General features: G+C 33.6%; 1 protein-coding gene across 1 annotated transcript in view; it reads left to right on the plus strand.

The window, feature by feature from the left end:
• Window positions 1–17,562, plus strand: part of LOC143069320 (uncharacterized) — a 164,561-nt gene that overhangs the window by 94,531 nt on the left and 52,468 nt on the right. The window contains exons 20-22 of the mRNA XM_076243889.1: window positions 5,177–5,397; window positions 5,910–6,103; window positions 12,570–12,662. Of these exons, the coding sequence (XP_076100004.1) occupies window positions 5,177–5,397; window positions 5,910–6,103; window positions 12,570–12,662 (508 nt within the window). The remainder of the gene's footprint in view (window positions 1–5,176; window positions 5,398–5,909; window positions 6,104–12,569; window positions 12,663–17,562) is intronic.

The following is a 17,562-nucleotide window of genomic DNA, read 5'->3' on the forward strand; positions in this document are numbered from 1 at the left end:
ATCCTAAAATGTCTTCACTAATACTTATGTTAAGCTAACACATATGTAGGCCTTTATAAGAAAGGACGTACGAAAGAGTAACAAGGATAAATAATCATGCATTTTTTTTCTGCGTAGTTTTCGTTATGTTTCTTTCGATAAGCATGCAAAACTCACGAAAAAATTACATAATGTAGTATATTTAAGCTCGTGAAGTCTTATTCGGGCAATACAATTCCGGGCCTCTAAAGATTGTTTAAATTCAATTAGTCGTATATGGCTTTAATTCGTATGATGTTGTTTTTATCAACAACTGGAAAAGCTGCACGACTATGTCGCATTAAAAATTCAATGCAGTTTAGTGAAACGAAAGGAAGGCTAAACAAACGTATGTGCGGTCATAGATCAGACATTAACCTCAATGCTAACGACATTCTATACCAGCATTTCAATCAGCCCGATCATTCCATCGTTTCCATGACAGTTCGCATTATCGAAAAGATATACCATAGCTCTAACAATCCTAATCTTTCAACAACTCTCCGTAGACAAAAAGAGGACTACTGGATTAGACAATTGGGAACTGCGACACCTTATGGTTGCAATGACAAAATTGATGGTATAGGTATTCTATCTAGTCCTTCGTGTAACTCGGTGAATGTGATGAATATTTTCAACTCGATTCCTCGACGTAGACGCAGTCATGGTCATCGTCATTATACATCACCTTCTCTGCATGATGTATCTATTAATGACTTGCTGCCATTTATACAAAAGGTATTCATCACATTCGCACGAAACTTTATTCATTACCCCTTTCAAAACTTCATTCTCTGTTCAATTTATGTTTGGAATCCACTGTTACAAACCCTCATTCAAACCAATACAAAATTACAGCTATAATTTCGGATATTGCAAGTCACACACTTTTAAAGCCAGTCCGCATTGGAAAAGATGAAAAAGAGAAAAGATCTTTCCTTAATCTTTCCTTTGCCAACAAATGTATCGATGGCGTCAACTTAGGCAATATCCTTCATCATAAATTAGTTCAATCGAAAATACCTCCTTATTTCAAAGACCAGTCTGTACCAATCATTTCTTATACCTATACCAAACCTATTGCAACTAAAATTTTCAATTACAAACACGTTTTGCAGGATCTCGGTATTGACGACTTCAAGTCTAAACCTCCTGATTGCACTTGTGCTAGTTCCCAATTCACATATTATCCTGCTGGCTACGTTATTACCAGTGACCTCAACATTGTTAATAACTCTTCTCTACGAAATGTGTTATCGAAAGGTCCGAAATATCGTGAGCTTAAATCCATCAATTGGAAATACAACTTTAAAATTTTGATGGATTCAGTTGAGGATTATGCCAGGCAATGGGCTAAGCGCGAGAAGGAAGACGTAGACACTCTTTCCGAATGGATTAAGGCAGTGAGGTCGTTAATACAAATCAGAATTAAGAAACTGAATGGGTCTATCAATGCTCATGCTACGTCAATCTTTAAAGACCCAAATGTTGCAAAACACCTATCCTACCTCCATGGCAAATATGTTGTTGTCCCCGCAGATAAAGCCCCAAACAACATCGTTTTTGTATGTAAAACTCATTACATTAACTGCTTGATAAACGAATTAGGTATTGACCATTCACTTGGAAACTCAACATATACCCTCACGACACTTACCAAAGAGGAAATCCTGGATAATCATAGGTCTGTTCTGTGTTCCTTTGCAATTTCAACCAAAGATGAAGAACTGGATCTGCCATCACTGTATTGGATACCTAAACTACATAAGTGTCCTTACAAACAACGGTATATTGCTGGGACTTCCAAGTGCTCCACGAAACCTCTTTTTGAATTATTAACATCTATTTTATCAGCAATCAAAGACGGGCTTCAGAGTTATTGTGAAACTGCCTATTCTAGAGGGGGGCGTGAATCAGATGTGGATACTTAAAATGTTCAAAGATCTTTTAGAGTACATACAATCTAACTCTCTTTCATCTTGTAACAGTATTAAAATATTTGACTTTTCTACTCTGTACACTAGTATTCCACATTCCAAACTAAAAGACAAATTGAAAGAGTTGGTATTGCTTTGCTTCGTAAAAAAGAATGGCCAACGTAGATACAAGTATCTTGTCTTGGGCAGGGATAAATCCTACTTTGTAAAGGATCACTCTGATTCGAACAAAAAAATCTCTGAAACTGATATTATCAAGATGCTTGATTTCTTGATTGACAACATATTTGTAACGTTCGGGGGACGTGTTTTTCAACAGACTGTCGGCATTCAAATGGGAACAAACTGTGCCCCTCTACTTGCCGACTTGTTTCTTTATTATTATGAGGCTGACTTCATGCAGGAACTTCTTAGGAAGAAAGATAAGAAGTTAGCAATATCCTTTAACTCTACTTTTCGCTATATAGATGATGTTCTTTCACTAAATAATTCAAAATTTGGTGACTATGTGGAACGCATCTATCCAATCGAGCTAGAGATAAAGGATACTACAGATACAGTTACGTCGGCCTCATATCTTGACTTACATCTAGAAATTGATAATGAGGGTTGGTTGAAAACAAAACTTTATGACAAAAGAGATGATTTCAGCTTTCCAATTGTGAACTTTCCATTTCTAAGTAGCAACATTCCAGCAGCACCTGCATACGGGGTATATACCTCGCAGTTGATACGATATTCCCGTGCTTGCATTTCCTATCATGATTTTCTTGATAGAGGGTTGCTGCTCACAAGGAAGCTATTAAACCAAGAGTTCCAAATGGTGAAGTTGAAATCATCCCTTCGTAAATTTTACGGACGCCATCACGAGTTGGTTGACCGTTATGGAATAACCGTTTCACAAATGATATCGGATATGTTCCTTACATCGTAACTACAATCCCCTTCCCTTTCATGAATGAGACCTACCGAATTAGACCATTTACCGGATTTGTTATCACATAAGCAACACGACGGGTGCCGTATGTGGAGCAGGATATGCTTACCCTTCCGGAGCACCTGAGATCACCCCTAGTTTTTTGGTGGGTTTCGTGTTGTTTATTCTTTAGTTTTCTATGTTGTGTCGTGTGTGCTGTTGTTTGTTTGTCTTTTTCGTTTTTAGCCATGGCGTTGTCAGTTTGTTTTAGATTTATGAGTTTGACTGTCCCTTTGGTATCTTTCGTCCCTCTTTTAGCTTAAAAAACATTATATCAAAATCTACGATAGAACTGTTTTACGTGCATTTATATAAGCACGAAAAATGTCTATGGCTCAAAACTACCAAACGGCATTCTCTTTTTATCTACATTAGAAATACTCATGTCCAAATATTTCAAGTGTAGAATGTATTATTACCCAAATCATTTAAAAAAAAAAATATATTATTAAAATGGACCTTAAAGTTAACTTTTTTTCATAGAAGGTCAAATACCCGCTCAGAAATTCAAATCCAAGGATTTTTATAATAACAGGCCACGTTTTATCAGATATGAATTCTATCCATTTTTAGCTCATCTGACTTGAAAGGCCAAGTGAGCTTTTCTCATCACTTGGATACGTCGTCCATAATTTTTACAAAAAACAAGACCAACATTGTCTATTGATCCCTTAAGGAGTTATTGCTCTTTATAGATAATATCTAACAATTTTTCGTTAATTTTTGTACAAAAAAATCTTCTCTGAAACTACTGAGACAAACTTGGCCACAATCCTCATAAAGGTATCTTGTTTAAAAAATGTGTCCGATAAACCAGCCTGTCAACCAACATGGCCGACTTGGCTAAAAAAAAAGAACATAGGGGGTAGATTGCAGTTTTTTTAAAATCTATAATCTATTAAACCAAAGCAAACGTATGTTGCATTATTTCAAGCATCAAGCAACAAAAATTTCAGGTGAGTGACACAGTCTCCTTGAAGACTCTAGTTTGTTCTAAGATTCTGAAATGTCTTCACCTATTCTAATGTTAATCTCTATAATATATTGGTTATTATAATTAAGGTCATACAAAAGATAAGCAAGGACAGATATCAAAGATCCAAATTTACCGCGTTGTATTTTTAATGGTAATGCGTGCAAAACTAACGAATAAAAGTTACTAACATGTAGTTTATTCAATCTCCAAAATCTAATTCGAGCAATAAAATTCAAGGCCACTGAAGACTGTTTTAATCGATTATTCGTATATGAATTTAATTGATATAAAGTTTTGATGAACAACGGGAAAAGCTGCACTATGATTTTGCATTAAGAATACACTACATTTTAGCTTGGCGAAGAAAAGGGAAATAGGATCTCAAAGAATTTGGTGTTTTTTTGGTGTGTGTTTTTTTAAGCTTAAACATAGCTGATTCTACACCTGCCAAACCATCCCCACATTTCTTTGGAATGTGACTTTGCACTACTTCAAAACTGGTATCATGATTCAAATCAATAACATATCAATTCGGAGGCTCTCCAATGTTTAGAAACAAGGAAGATTTAGACTGCCACTAAATGGTATATAGGATGGGGACAACATTTAGCCTTGTATTATTACCAATGTCATTTCAACTGAGCGGCTGGAGCTTAAGTTTTAATTTGCATAAGGACAGTATTTTCAAAGATGTGTGTAATAAGGATGATTGTCGTTATAATTATTATTGAATTCTAATCACCTATCAGTGTTACCAAACACATATACAAAAGACCTGAGTGCATGATATGGGACGAATAACTGGATAATTAATTGATGAGTTCATCCCAAAACTTCTGTATGGACTTGTCTTAAACAGGTGAATTTCTTAAACCCCGCCCAGTCAAGTGAAATAAACCTATTATTATTATAATAATATTAGTATGCAATCTCAGAGAATTTATTTTACATCGAAATGAACAGAATGATAGGTATTAGCAAGAAAAATGATAGTGCATACAGAATTTTTCGTTAGTTGAATAAAAAAAACCAATATCTTATTTTATTACATTTTTATATTTTTTCTAATACTAATAGAACAGGACAAGAGGGCATAAGTTTGGTTAATATAAACAAGTGCTAGTAACAAGTGCTAGTAAATAACGTATTATAATAAACAATAATAAAAATATGTGCCGCATCAGATCAAATGAAAAAAAAGTATGATACTTGCAAAATCTATGGAAAATATAAATAATATTTGTTTTTTGCATTGTTCTAATGTCGCAGAGAATCAAGAAGTTTAAATCTGCAGCCCACCGTAGTACCTGATAAGTGGGAACTTCCTGTCAAGTGCTTAGTGGTTGGACGACTCTTGGGTTCTGGTGCATTTGGGCAAGTACTAAAAGGTCGAGTTAGCAAAAATATGATACTTCATAGAAACCTGCCAATTCCAAGAGGATCAGACATAAGCGGGACATTCATTTCCGTAGCAGTAAAAATGCTCAAAGGTGAGTAACTAAATGACATGAATAAAATACATCTATTCGATTGTTCCTCTGAACCTTTTGCCGAAGGGTTATCATGAATGTTAGTAACACATCTTACATATATCTATTTCGTTCTCGTCTGACTCCAGTTATGGTATTGTTTTGTGAAAAATTAAAAAGCCTCGTAAGAATTTAGGAATATGATAAATGATGAAAACTTTCTCGATAGTTTGTTGATTAAAAATATTTCGCAGTTATGTTTTATTGTGGTCGGTTATTGATTGATCAACATTTAGCAAAGAAACCATCTCCAAATGGTGCTAGGAACAGAATACATCCAAGATAACTTTTACCAATTTTAAGGCCTATTTGTTTTGTGCCCTGCATTGATACACCTTATCCTTTCTTTTACATTGGGCTGTATACGAAGAATAAATATGGAAAACTATTGAGTATATATTTGTATATAAGTTAAATAATGGTTTGTTTCGGGGTTTGCTAAATTGCTGAAACTTTAATTCTATGTATTTCAGATAATGCAGATGTATTACTCAAACAGGATTTTTTGAAAGAAATAGCACTGATGAAAATCATTGGCAAACATGCCAACATAGTCTGCATGCTTGGTTGCTGCACACTTCAAGATCCTGTTTGCTTGGTTGTAGAGCATTTACCTCACGGTGACCTCAAAACTTACCTCAGTAAGATGAGAAAAACTGTAGAAATGGTAGGGTATATTTCATTAATTTACAGAAGAGAATATCACATTTTCTGAAAGATTAGGAGAATTAATTAGCAATATTGCAAAAAGCGTTTTGAGTGAAATTGATAATATTTTACACGCTGTGTTTTTGTTCAATCTAAATATCGGGATTGGTGATTGAATGGTCTAATTAATTGATCTACTGTTACAGTATTACTAGCATGTCAACACTGAGATTACTAGTTCGGAGTACACATCGGGCAGATGCCATCGACTCCATTCTTAATTTACTGAAGGGTGTGGTTTACTCGACCAAAATATCTGAGCGCAACAAAATAGCACAATAGTGGTGAAATCAATAAAATCATTAAATGAAAATACTATTATCTAGTATAGTTGACGTACTCAGTCACGCTCATTTTGCAATTCCTTCATGTTTTTTTTCTCGCCATCGAAGGAAGGCGAGGAAGGCGAGACATAGGTGTTACTTTTCTGCTGTGGTCGTCGTGGCTTCCATAGTTGTTAATACTTTCTTTTGAAGTTCATTTGACAGCATTCTTGTGATAGCAAAGATATTTTCAATAAAGTTGCATGACTATCAGTTTCATTACTATTTCGAAGCTCTGTCACCTTTGTCATGGTCCAGTGAAATTGTATTATAAAGGCTGTACCAATAAAAACTCATTAAAAACGGTATATCACTTCCTAATTATATTTGATAAAACCGCGGAAATCACTTTGTGATCCACGTAAACTTGAAACAAACTTATTAGTTAAGGTTATCTTACAAATGTTGTAATAAGATCTTTGAATATAATATACATTGGAACACATATCGATTTAGTCATCAGCAAATTATAATACAATCAAATGTGTAGAGACACATCCACGATCATTTTTTCTATAAAGAAGTTAACCCTTAACTATCCTACTGCCTGTCGATACATTTATTTTTGGCATTGCACAAGTCATGTCTTCTTTGACTGTCCATAACGTTCAAATACTAAATCCCATCTGGAATGTGCTTAAGTTGATTTTAGTCTCGGATGCAGGATTTTTAGGTCTTTCCACTTTTCTGTGGAAAGACCTATTGTATTTCTTCTTATTATTAGGTCTTTCCACTTTTCTGTGGAAAGACCTATTGTTTTTCTTCTGATTATTAGGTCTTTCCACTTTTCTGTGGAAAGACCTATTGTTTTTCTTCTGATTATTAGGTCTTTCCACTTTTCTGTGGAAAGACCTATTGTTTTTCTTCTGATTATTATTATTTTTTTTTTCCATCTATTTTGTTCTTGCGATAAATATTTGTTTCATAATATGTCGCTTAGATATTTGGTTTATGATATCGAACAGTTTATGTGCTTTTGAAATTTACCCTGCTTAGCCGAACACTTTTCTTTGTAGGAGTTATCTCCCCAAACACTGTTTTTCTTGTGTCCACTACTCCTTCGCAACGGTAAAAGATTACGACAAATTTATTTTATAAAATTGCTCGTCATATCCTTCCCATGATTTGTCCTATTTTGACTGAAGCAATATGAACGCTCCAAATGAGAATTATTTCCCCTTATGCATTTGATATAAGTGATATGCATTTCTATCTTGTAAACCATAAGTGATAGAGACCTAAGACCTTTAGATTTGAGGTCCTTGGTCCAAAAAAATAAAAAAATTAGGTCAAAGGTCAAGGTCATATTCTGATTTTTTAATTTGGCTTATTTTCACTTATTCCCCAAAACCGTATAAGATATCAACAATTTATTTTTAATAAATTGTTAGTTGCGACATGTTGTAACATGTAAATTTTGATTGCAAGGGTACGTTGAACGTAAAAGGGAGTGTTCTCCCCTCTTGTATTTAAAAATACGTGTATGGTGATATAACTCATTAACCAAATATAATTAAGACCTATGGTCCTTTGATTTGAGGTCCTTAGTTTATGACCTTGAAATTTATCTCAAGGTCATAGCTTAATTTGACGTTCTAGATATTGACCTTTGCTTTTAACTCATATGTTTACATGATAAAGCCATGCGACTTTTGGCAAAAGGTATCAAACCATTTAACCTTGAAAAAACAAGCGAAAGTGACCTTGTGTAAACCGGAAGTATCTATTTTTTGTACTTTATTAATATAAAAGTATATAAAACCAGATATTTTTGGAATCAGTGTCAGTAAATCTTCAAATATTATCGGAAGTAACATTTTTCAAACCAGAAGTAAAAATTTATCTCCCCCTTTTTAAAATATATTGTATAAAAACCATATATTTTTGGAATCAGCGTACAATGAGCTATCATTTAACGATTTAAATGACATTTTAAACTTAATTTTAGAACTTTCATATTGAAATACATTTTTTTTGGTGGAAAGACCTTCAATTGTTCTCTGAACAATTGGTTTTTAATTATTATAATTTTTTTTCCGCCATATCTTGAAATTTTTGTTTTGCAATATGTTACTTAGATATTTTGTATATTGTATCGTACAGTTTACACACTTTCACCCTGCTAAGCCGAACCATTTTCTTTGTAAGATTTATCTCTGTTCACTGTTTAACAAATGTGTGCATCTCCTTCGTAACAAAAAAAGATGTCGACAAAATTCTTTTTAGAATTTGTTCGTTACATCCTCAGAAATTTTTGGCTAATTTGGAACGAAGCAATTCAATTAAATTTTATAGGAGTTATCTACCTTTACGAAATAAATTTGTCAGTATGTTTTTTAACTCATTACCCGTTAACCGTATAAGCTTGGTATATCTTTATTTGAGGTCCCTACGTCCTGATTTTGAAAATGAGGTCAAGTTCTCAATTTGTGACTTTAGCTTGTTTATGCATTTTCTCGGACACTTTGAGAGATACAGATAAAATAAAAAGTGCAAAATGTCTGCTTTATTGTAATGAAGATATGCTACATTTAGTCTGAAATAATTCAATGGCATCTTGTAGGAGTTAGTGCCCCCGAAATGTATTAATATAAGGTTATTTGATTATAACTTCAACTAAATTCATCATAAAGCCATTTGACCTTGTACAAAAATTTAGGTGACAAAAATGACCGTGAAAAATGACTACCGGAAGTGACCTTGACAAAACCAGAAGTAGTTTTTTTTTGCAATTTTTTCATATAAAAGTACTCAGAATCCATATATTTTGTCATATAGATATAGAAACTTATCACTCAAGACTAGATATGTCTTCCGACAAGCCGGAAGTGGCCAATTATCTCCCGTTCTTCATACAAACTATATATTTTTGGAATCAGTATGAAAGAAGATATTATATGAGACCGGAAATGACATTCATTTCACTGGAAGTAGTATATAAGCTCCCTTATTTCACTCAAAATTATAAATAAACCATTCTTTATCGCATCAGTATGAAGAAACTATCTTATTATCAAAATTTCCTTGATGTGGAAAGATCTTCGATTGTTCTCTGAACAATTGGTTTTTAATTTTTATAATTAATTGTTTTTTTTTTTTTACTTTTTACAGTAGTCAATAACTACGAGTACTCTCAATTTGTATGTTCTTGTTAATTTGACCTATTGATATTTTTTGTTACTAATCCTGTCAAGATAAATTTTTAAATCTCAAAAGAATTTGCTAGGAAATACGAAAACATATTTTTTTGATGACGTATAACGAATATATTGGGGATTTTCTGAAACAGACCGTGTCTTATAGTCGTCATATCATAGCCAACGCAGCTGGCTTTTTTCAGTTCGGTAATGATGGAAGGTTATTATGGCTGAGGAAGAATATCAGATATGATTTCTGACCCACTTTTGTCATAATGGCAAATCAGCTCATGATGGCGACTGTAAAATTTCTTGAGTGATGACCTTACTTTGATTGATTCATAGCCCTGTTTTACCAACTTTTGAAAAAGCAGTGTTCCTCGTTCAACAAAATCAACGTACTTTGATCTAGCTCTAGAGTAACGTATCAATTGAGACACATATACTCCATATGCTGGTGCCACTGGGATGTAGCTACACAGAAATGGAAAGTAGACTATAGGAAAATCAAAATCATCGCGTTTGTCTTAAATTTTGGTATTCAACCTACCATCAGTAAACATTTCGAGAAAAAGGTCTAAATATGAAGCAGATTTATCAGTGTCGGTAGTATCTTTAATTTCAAGCTCACTTGGATATATTAAATGTAAGTGATCACTGAATCTATTATTATTTATAGACAGTACATCATCTATATACTGAAAGATGAAATTAAAAGACTGGGCTAATTTCTTTTTGTCCTTTTTGTACAAGCCCTTGGAAAATTCTGCTTCATAGGAATATAAAAACAAATCTGCAAGTAGAGGAGCGCAATTGGTACCCATTTGGATCCCAATAGTCTATTTGAAGACCAAACCTCCAAATTCAACAAATATGGTACCGTTAAGGTTATTACTACCACTGGGTCGATGCCTCTGCTGGTGGACTGTTAGTACCCGAGGGTATCACTAGCCCAGTAGCCAGTACTTCGGTACTGGCATGAAAATACGGATTTTTTGTGTTATTAAAATTTGCTGTTACAAAATGTTAGAAATTATTATAAATTAAGGAATGTATCTCCCTCATGCAAAGCTCTGATTCCTTTCACGAATTTGGCTATACTTTTTGGACCTTTTGATTATAGCTCTTCGTCTTTTATATAAGCTTTGGTTTCAAATATTTTGGCCACGAGCATCACTGAAGAGACATGTATTGTCGAAATGCGCATCTGGTGCAGGAAAATTGGTACCGTTAATGTTATTGTCAATTAAAAAGTCTAGCATGGCAGTGATATCCTCGTCGGTGTATTTTTTCCTTGACTCTGTTTGATTTTTCACAAAGTAAGCTGAATTCCAGCCCGAAACTGGATATTTAAAATGTCTAGTGCCTTTTTGTTAAAGAAACATAAGCTGAGTTCTTTCAGTCGAGTTTTAAGTTTAGTATGTGGAATAGTGGTATAAAGTGTTGAAAAATCAAAGGTTTTAATGTTGGTACAATGTTTTAATGAGATTGTAAATTCACCAGTAACTCTTTTGAATTTTTTAGTATCCACAAATTAATACCACTTCTTGAATTACCATTTCGGAATATTTCTGAAGTCCTCCTTTGACTGCAGTGAGTATGGTAGTAAGAACTTTAGAAAGGGGTTTAGTGGAACACTTGGGAGAACCTGCAACATACCTTTCCTGATAATGATTCTTGTGAAGCTTAGGAATCCAATATAAGGATGGAAGATCCTGGTCTTCATCCTGTGGATTAACACCAAAGGAGATTAGAACCGATTTGTGGTTTTCCAGGATCTCCTGCTTCGTAAGCGTACTTAGTGTATATGTAGGATTTCCAAGTGTGTTATTTATCCCTAGTTCCTTAATCAGGCAGTCGATGTAGTGTTTCTTGCAAATATAAAGAATATTGTGTGAGGCTTTGTCAGCTGGAACGACAACATATTTGTCATGGAGAAAAGACCACTCCTCTATGACCTGAGGGTCTTTAAAAATGGAAGGAGCTTTTGTGCTCATTGACCCTTTAAGCTTACTTACTCTTATCTGAATCAATGACATCATTGATTTTACCCACTCTGAAAGAGTGTCAACCTCAACCTTTTCTCTTTTTACCCATTCTTTTGCATAACCCTCAACAGAATCCATTAGTAGTTTGAAGTCACATTCACTGAACTACAGATCGGGCTACTCAACTTACCTACAGTATCTATTTTATCGTTCCATCCATAAGGTGTTGCAGTACCTAATTCTCTGACCCAGTACTCTTCTCTTTGTCTGCGAAACGATGTACTTAATGTTGAATTATTGGTGTGGTGATAAATGTTTTCCAAAATGCGAACTTTAATGGAATTTCCTGAATGGTCAATTTGGTTGAAATTTTGGTAAACGATTTATTGGTTATGAATATCGTTCACAATTGACCTATGTCCATTCATTCGGGTGTTTAATCTGCTGTTTGTTTCGCTTACATATATTAAAAATAGTTATCAAAGGTACCAGCATTATAAGTTAGTACGCCAGACGCGCGTTTTGTCTACACTAGACTCATCAGTGACGCTTATATCAAAATATCAAACCAAACAACGTACACTCAATTCCGTAAACAAGATTAGAGGACTTACAATCCAAATCATCATGACTACGTGTATTATAAGTTTTATTTGTTAAACTACTGGTAAAACACGTGTCCGTTATTAACATGTCGGACGTTTTATATTTATATCTAGAATTACACTTACATATATTACAGTGTTGTACGTTGTCATTGAAATGTAAAATGTCTGTTAATTTAATAGTGCAATGCTTTATATTGAATTGACTGTAGTTTGTGTTCAACATATCAAGATCTGAATACTGTGTATGTGTCTCTTAACTTATATGCATTTCTCAAGGTTATGATTTTATTATTCTGATAATCAGATAATTCCGAATTAACATTTGTAAACAGTTATCGCTCATACCACGTAAAATTTCATTTTTGACAGAGAGAGGAGGAAGTGTACTATGTAAATGGAGATGTAGACTTGCCTAATCCGGCAGATTTATTATCATTTGGAAGACAGATTGCCGTCGGAATGGTGAGTTATCCTTTCCTTAGATAACACAGCCAGATTCCGTATATAATAATAATAAGAATTTACTAGTGCTAGACGACTTGATGCAGTACGGTTTAATATGTTTTGTGTGTCATATAAGACGTTTCATTGAGATAAGAATATGGGTAATGTTTTTGGGCGGTTCTTCAATATGATTTGGGGTTTTCTATAGATGTCAAATTAGTTCCATCAGCAACGACTGAAGAGTAACAAGTTCTAACAATGCCTCTTTAAGACTTGTATCAATTGAATGAATAATCGCTCTTTAAAAGTGTCTCATATATAATATATACAGTGTGTTCATTTTTTTCGTAGGTATAGATTTTCGTGGTTTGAGTTAAACTTCCATATTCGTCGATATTTAATTTGATGGTTTTAACATAGTGTGCATACATTCCTTTAGAAAATTGGCAATTCGTTGAATATTTAAATTCGTGGTTCCCCTGGACCCACGAAAGTCACGAAAATTGATATACAACGAATATTAATGAATTCGCAGTAGTGTATAAACAATATTTTACATAAAAACCAGACCGTTACTGTAATATTTGTTTAAATTTGTCATCACCTTCGATAACTTGTTGTAGTATAGGTTTTTGTCACTGTTTTAAAGCTGTTTGGTAATGTTATTGCAAACTTCTACGTCATTTTGTATCTGTTGAACATTTTTCTCATAGCCATTCATACCATTTTTCGTTTTTTTTAGCTCACCTGGCCCAAAGGGCCAAGTGAGCTTTTCTCATCACTTGTCGTCCGTCGTTAGCTTTTACAAAAATCTTCTCCTCTGAAACTACTGAGCCAAATTAAACCAAACTTGGCCACAATCATCATTGGGGTATCTAGTTTAAAAAATATGTGGCTTGACCCAGCCAACCAACCAAGATGGCCGCCATGACTAAAAATAGAACATAGAGGTAAAATGTAGATTTTGGCTTATAACTTTGAAATCAAAGCAATAAGAGCAAATCTGATATGGGAGTGAAATTGTTTATCAGGTAAAGATCTATCTGCCCTGAAATTTTCAGACGAATCAGACAACCGGTTGTTGGGTTGCTGCCCCTGAATTGACAATATTAAGGAATTTATACCGTTTTTTGGCTATTATCTTGAATAGTATTATAAATAGAGATAAACTGTAAACAGCAATATAATGTTCAGCAAAGTAAGATCTACAAATAAGTCAACATTACCAAAATGGTCAGACGATCCCTGAAGGAGTAATTGCCCTTTATAGTGATTTTTTACCAATTTTTCGTAAATTTTTGTAATCTTTTACAAAAATCTTCTCCTCTGAAACTACTGGCCAAGTTTAACCAAACTTAGCCACAATCATTATTAGGGTACCTTGTTTAAAAAATGTGTGGCTTGACCTTGCCAACCAAACAAGATGGCCGCCATGGCTATAAAAAGAACATTTGGACAAAATGTAAATTTTGGCTTGTAACTTTGAAACCAAAGCATTTAGAGCAAATGTGACAAGATGTTAAATTGTTTATCAAGTCAATATCTATCAGACCTGAAATTTTCAGATGAATTAGACAACTGGTTGTTGTGTTGCCGGCCCCAATTGGTAATTTTTAAGGAAATTTTGCCGTTTTTGGTTATCATCTTAAATACTATTATAGATAGAGATAAACTGTAAACTGCAATAATGTTCAACAAAGTAAGATCTACAAATAAGTCAACATGATCAAAATGGTCAGTTGACCTCTTAAGGAGTTATTGCCCTTTATAGTCAATTTTTAACAATTTTCATTAGTTTTTACAAAATATTTTCCTCTGGAACTAAAGGGCCAAGTTCATTATAGATAGACAAAATGGTAAGTAGCAAGAATGTTTAGTAAAGCAAGATCTCCAAACACATCACCATCACAAAACACAATTTTGTCATGAATCCATCTGACGATCTGTTTTCTTTGTTTGATATTCATACAGACCAAGGTGAGCGACACAGGCTCTTAAGACCTCTAATTTTAATTTAAAGCCATACAATCCAATTTCAATAATAGCAGAACAGGAACATAAGAGGCAAAAAAAATACATACAATTTTGGTCCACAGCAAAACCAGAGAGAGCATGTATCTCTTTCTATTTTCCTGCATTCGTGACAGATTCAACGTTATAAAAGCTATCTTGTCAGTTTTACATAAAAATATAAATCTCTTCAACAAAATCATATCAGATATAGTGACGCACAATGCTGTTGAAGTTTGAATGAGTGACTACAACAAACAAATCATAAAAAAATTCTCAGAGCAAACTTTTATTGGTTTTTTTTTCAAAACTACTGAATGCTTTTTTATTTAAAAGAGTATGTTGGAAACCCTAAAATTTATGATTAAGTAAAAATTGGAAACGGCTACAACTATCCTATGAAATATATCTCTAATCCAAACATATACAACTAGATTTGAAGTGAGAAAATTAAGGTTAAGGGGGGAAATCATGGTCTTGTTTATACAGTAATCGTTATAAATAAAAACTATTATAAACGAACATTAAACAGAAACTATCAATAAGATACATTTTAAAGCATATAGTCTTTTGATTAGTTAGATAACAGATAGTTGCAATAAACATCTACTGCCTCTATAAACGATATGTCGGTTTTTTTATGAAGTAACATATTATTGTGATAAAACTCATCATGAATACTAGGATTTAGTTTTGTACGTCAGAAGCACAAGACTCATCAGTAAATCAAGACCATACACGTAACCATTAGTCAATGAAGTTATAGCCCAGGTGGTCGTGTGGTCTAGCGGGACGGCGACAGTGCAGGCGATTTTGGTGTTACAATATCTCAGTAGCATGGGTTCGAATCCCAGCGAGGAAAGAACAAAAAATTTGCGAAAGCAAATTTACAGATCTAACATTGTTGGGTTGATATTTAGATGGGTTCTATATATATATATATGTATATGTATAAACAGATTTATCCATCGGATCACCAGCAATAATGGTGATACATGGCTGTGTACATTTTGTACATACAACTCGTCTAAATATTATATCTGTAAATTTGCTTTCGCAAATATTTGCTTCTCCCCTCGCCGGGATTCGAACCCATGCTACTGAGATATCGTAACACCCAATTGCCTGCACTGTAACCGGTACGCTAGACCACAAGACCACCTGAGATTCATAAAAATGAAGCTTTCGGTGGCCGGGTGTTACCTTTCCACGTCAGTTTTGTATATATATGCAATATTATGCCCAGAGCTATTAATTACATAATATATACTTTTCCAGTGGTAATACAAATTAGCATATACTTACAACTCCAATAATCTATTGATAGTTTTATTTATAGTAATATTTACTGACTTCTATTCCAACAGGTGTTTGTGAAACGGAGTTAATTGGTCTATATGTTTTTTTTCTCACTAGTATCATAGTTGTTATATTCGTTCCATAAGAGACAGTAATTTACACGATCACTTTTTTTCTCCAAATTGATTTGTCTTTAAACTAAGGATTTTAATGGTATGATCTGATTTACGTATAACTGTTAAATTAATTACTTACAGTTCTTATATTAAGAACACAACTTGTTATTCAAAATGTCAAATGATTATACAATGAAATCATACCCATTCGCGTAAAACTGCTAAGTACACAAAAAAAAAAAAGAGTTTGTTCAATTAATTTTTTTCATCTTATCATGTAGAGAGGCAGACATTTCTTCGTCTCAATATAAAAAAAAACACTTGCAAATTTGTATACATGATTGACGTTTAAACCGTTATATTTCCAAATTGGTGTTAGCTGCATTTATAAACTCAAGATCTCGTAAATCACTGTCACAAATTGAACAAATTTGACAGCTATGATATTAGTTAGTAATTTTCATTAAAAAAAACTTTGTTAAAACAATGCTTTTTACATACACCTGTTAAACAAGTAGTCAGGCAACATAAACTATAAGTAGACAATTATCGGATTATTCAAATTGTAAATATGCTCTAACAAAAGTAGAACAAAAATACTGAACTCCAAACAAAATTCGAAAGGGGTAAGTCCATAAAAACTTACAAATCAAACGCGTTCAATAAGCAGAACTGAAAAACAACTACCATATGCCTGTCTTGTTCCAATGAAAACGGTGGATGATTAACCCCTTTTTAATGCTAGCAAAATTGTATACTGTGGATTCATTTATTTTCGTGGGTATCAAGTTTCGATGATTGAGACTTTCATGTATACTTGAATTCGTTGAACTACTAATCTCTGCGGTCAAAGCCTCTAGAAACTTTGCAATTCGTTGAACATATGAATTCGTGGTTCACCTGTTTCTACGAATCCAAGAAAATTGGTATCCAACGAATAATAATGAATCTAAAGTAGTCAATGGAATATATATTTGTATATTCTTTGAAATAAAGTGATGGTTTAGATATATTTTTACTCCTTTTACAATTCATATTATAATAAATATCTAAATATGTCACAACTTCACAACATACAATGTACGTTCTTCATTAAACTACTAACCTGTAGTTAACACCATAATTTATATGTGTTTCGTCTCAAATTTAGTGTAACATAGCTAGATCGGAAAATTGGCATTAGCGGGATTCAAACTTTTGCATCTGAGACATCGTGGCAACACCGCCTGTACTTTTCCCAGCGCCAACCAACTAAGCTATACAAGAATATGTAGAAACGTTTTTAAGGATCTGGAAGGTATATCATCTTTTAGCTACTATAAATCATGAATTGTGTTACAACTCCGTCGAGGAAAGGTACTACTCGACTATCGAGAGTTATGTTTATATTAAGCCGAGCTTGTTGAGTGGTCTAGGGCGCTGGACACAATGCACGCGGTTTTGCCAAGATGTCACATGTGCAGGAGTGCAAATACTTATGGGAAAATAACAAA

The sequence above is a fragment of the Mytilus galloprovincialis genome, chromosome 3 (genome assembly GCF_965363235.1).
Source record: "Mytilus galloprovincialis chromosome 3, xbMytGall1.hap1.1, whole genome shotgun sequence".
NCBI lineage: Eukaryota > Metazoa > Mollusca > Bivalvia > Mytilida > Mytilidae > Mytilus > Mytilus galloprovincialis.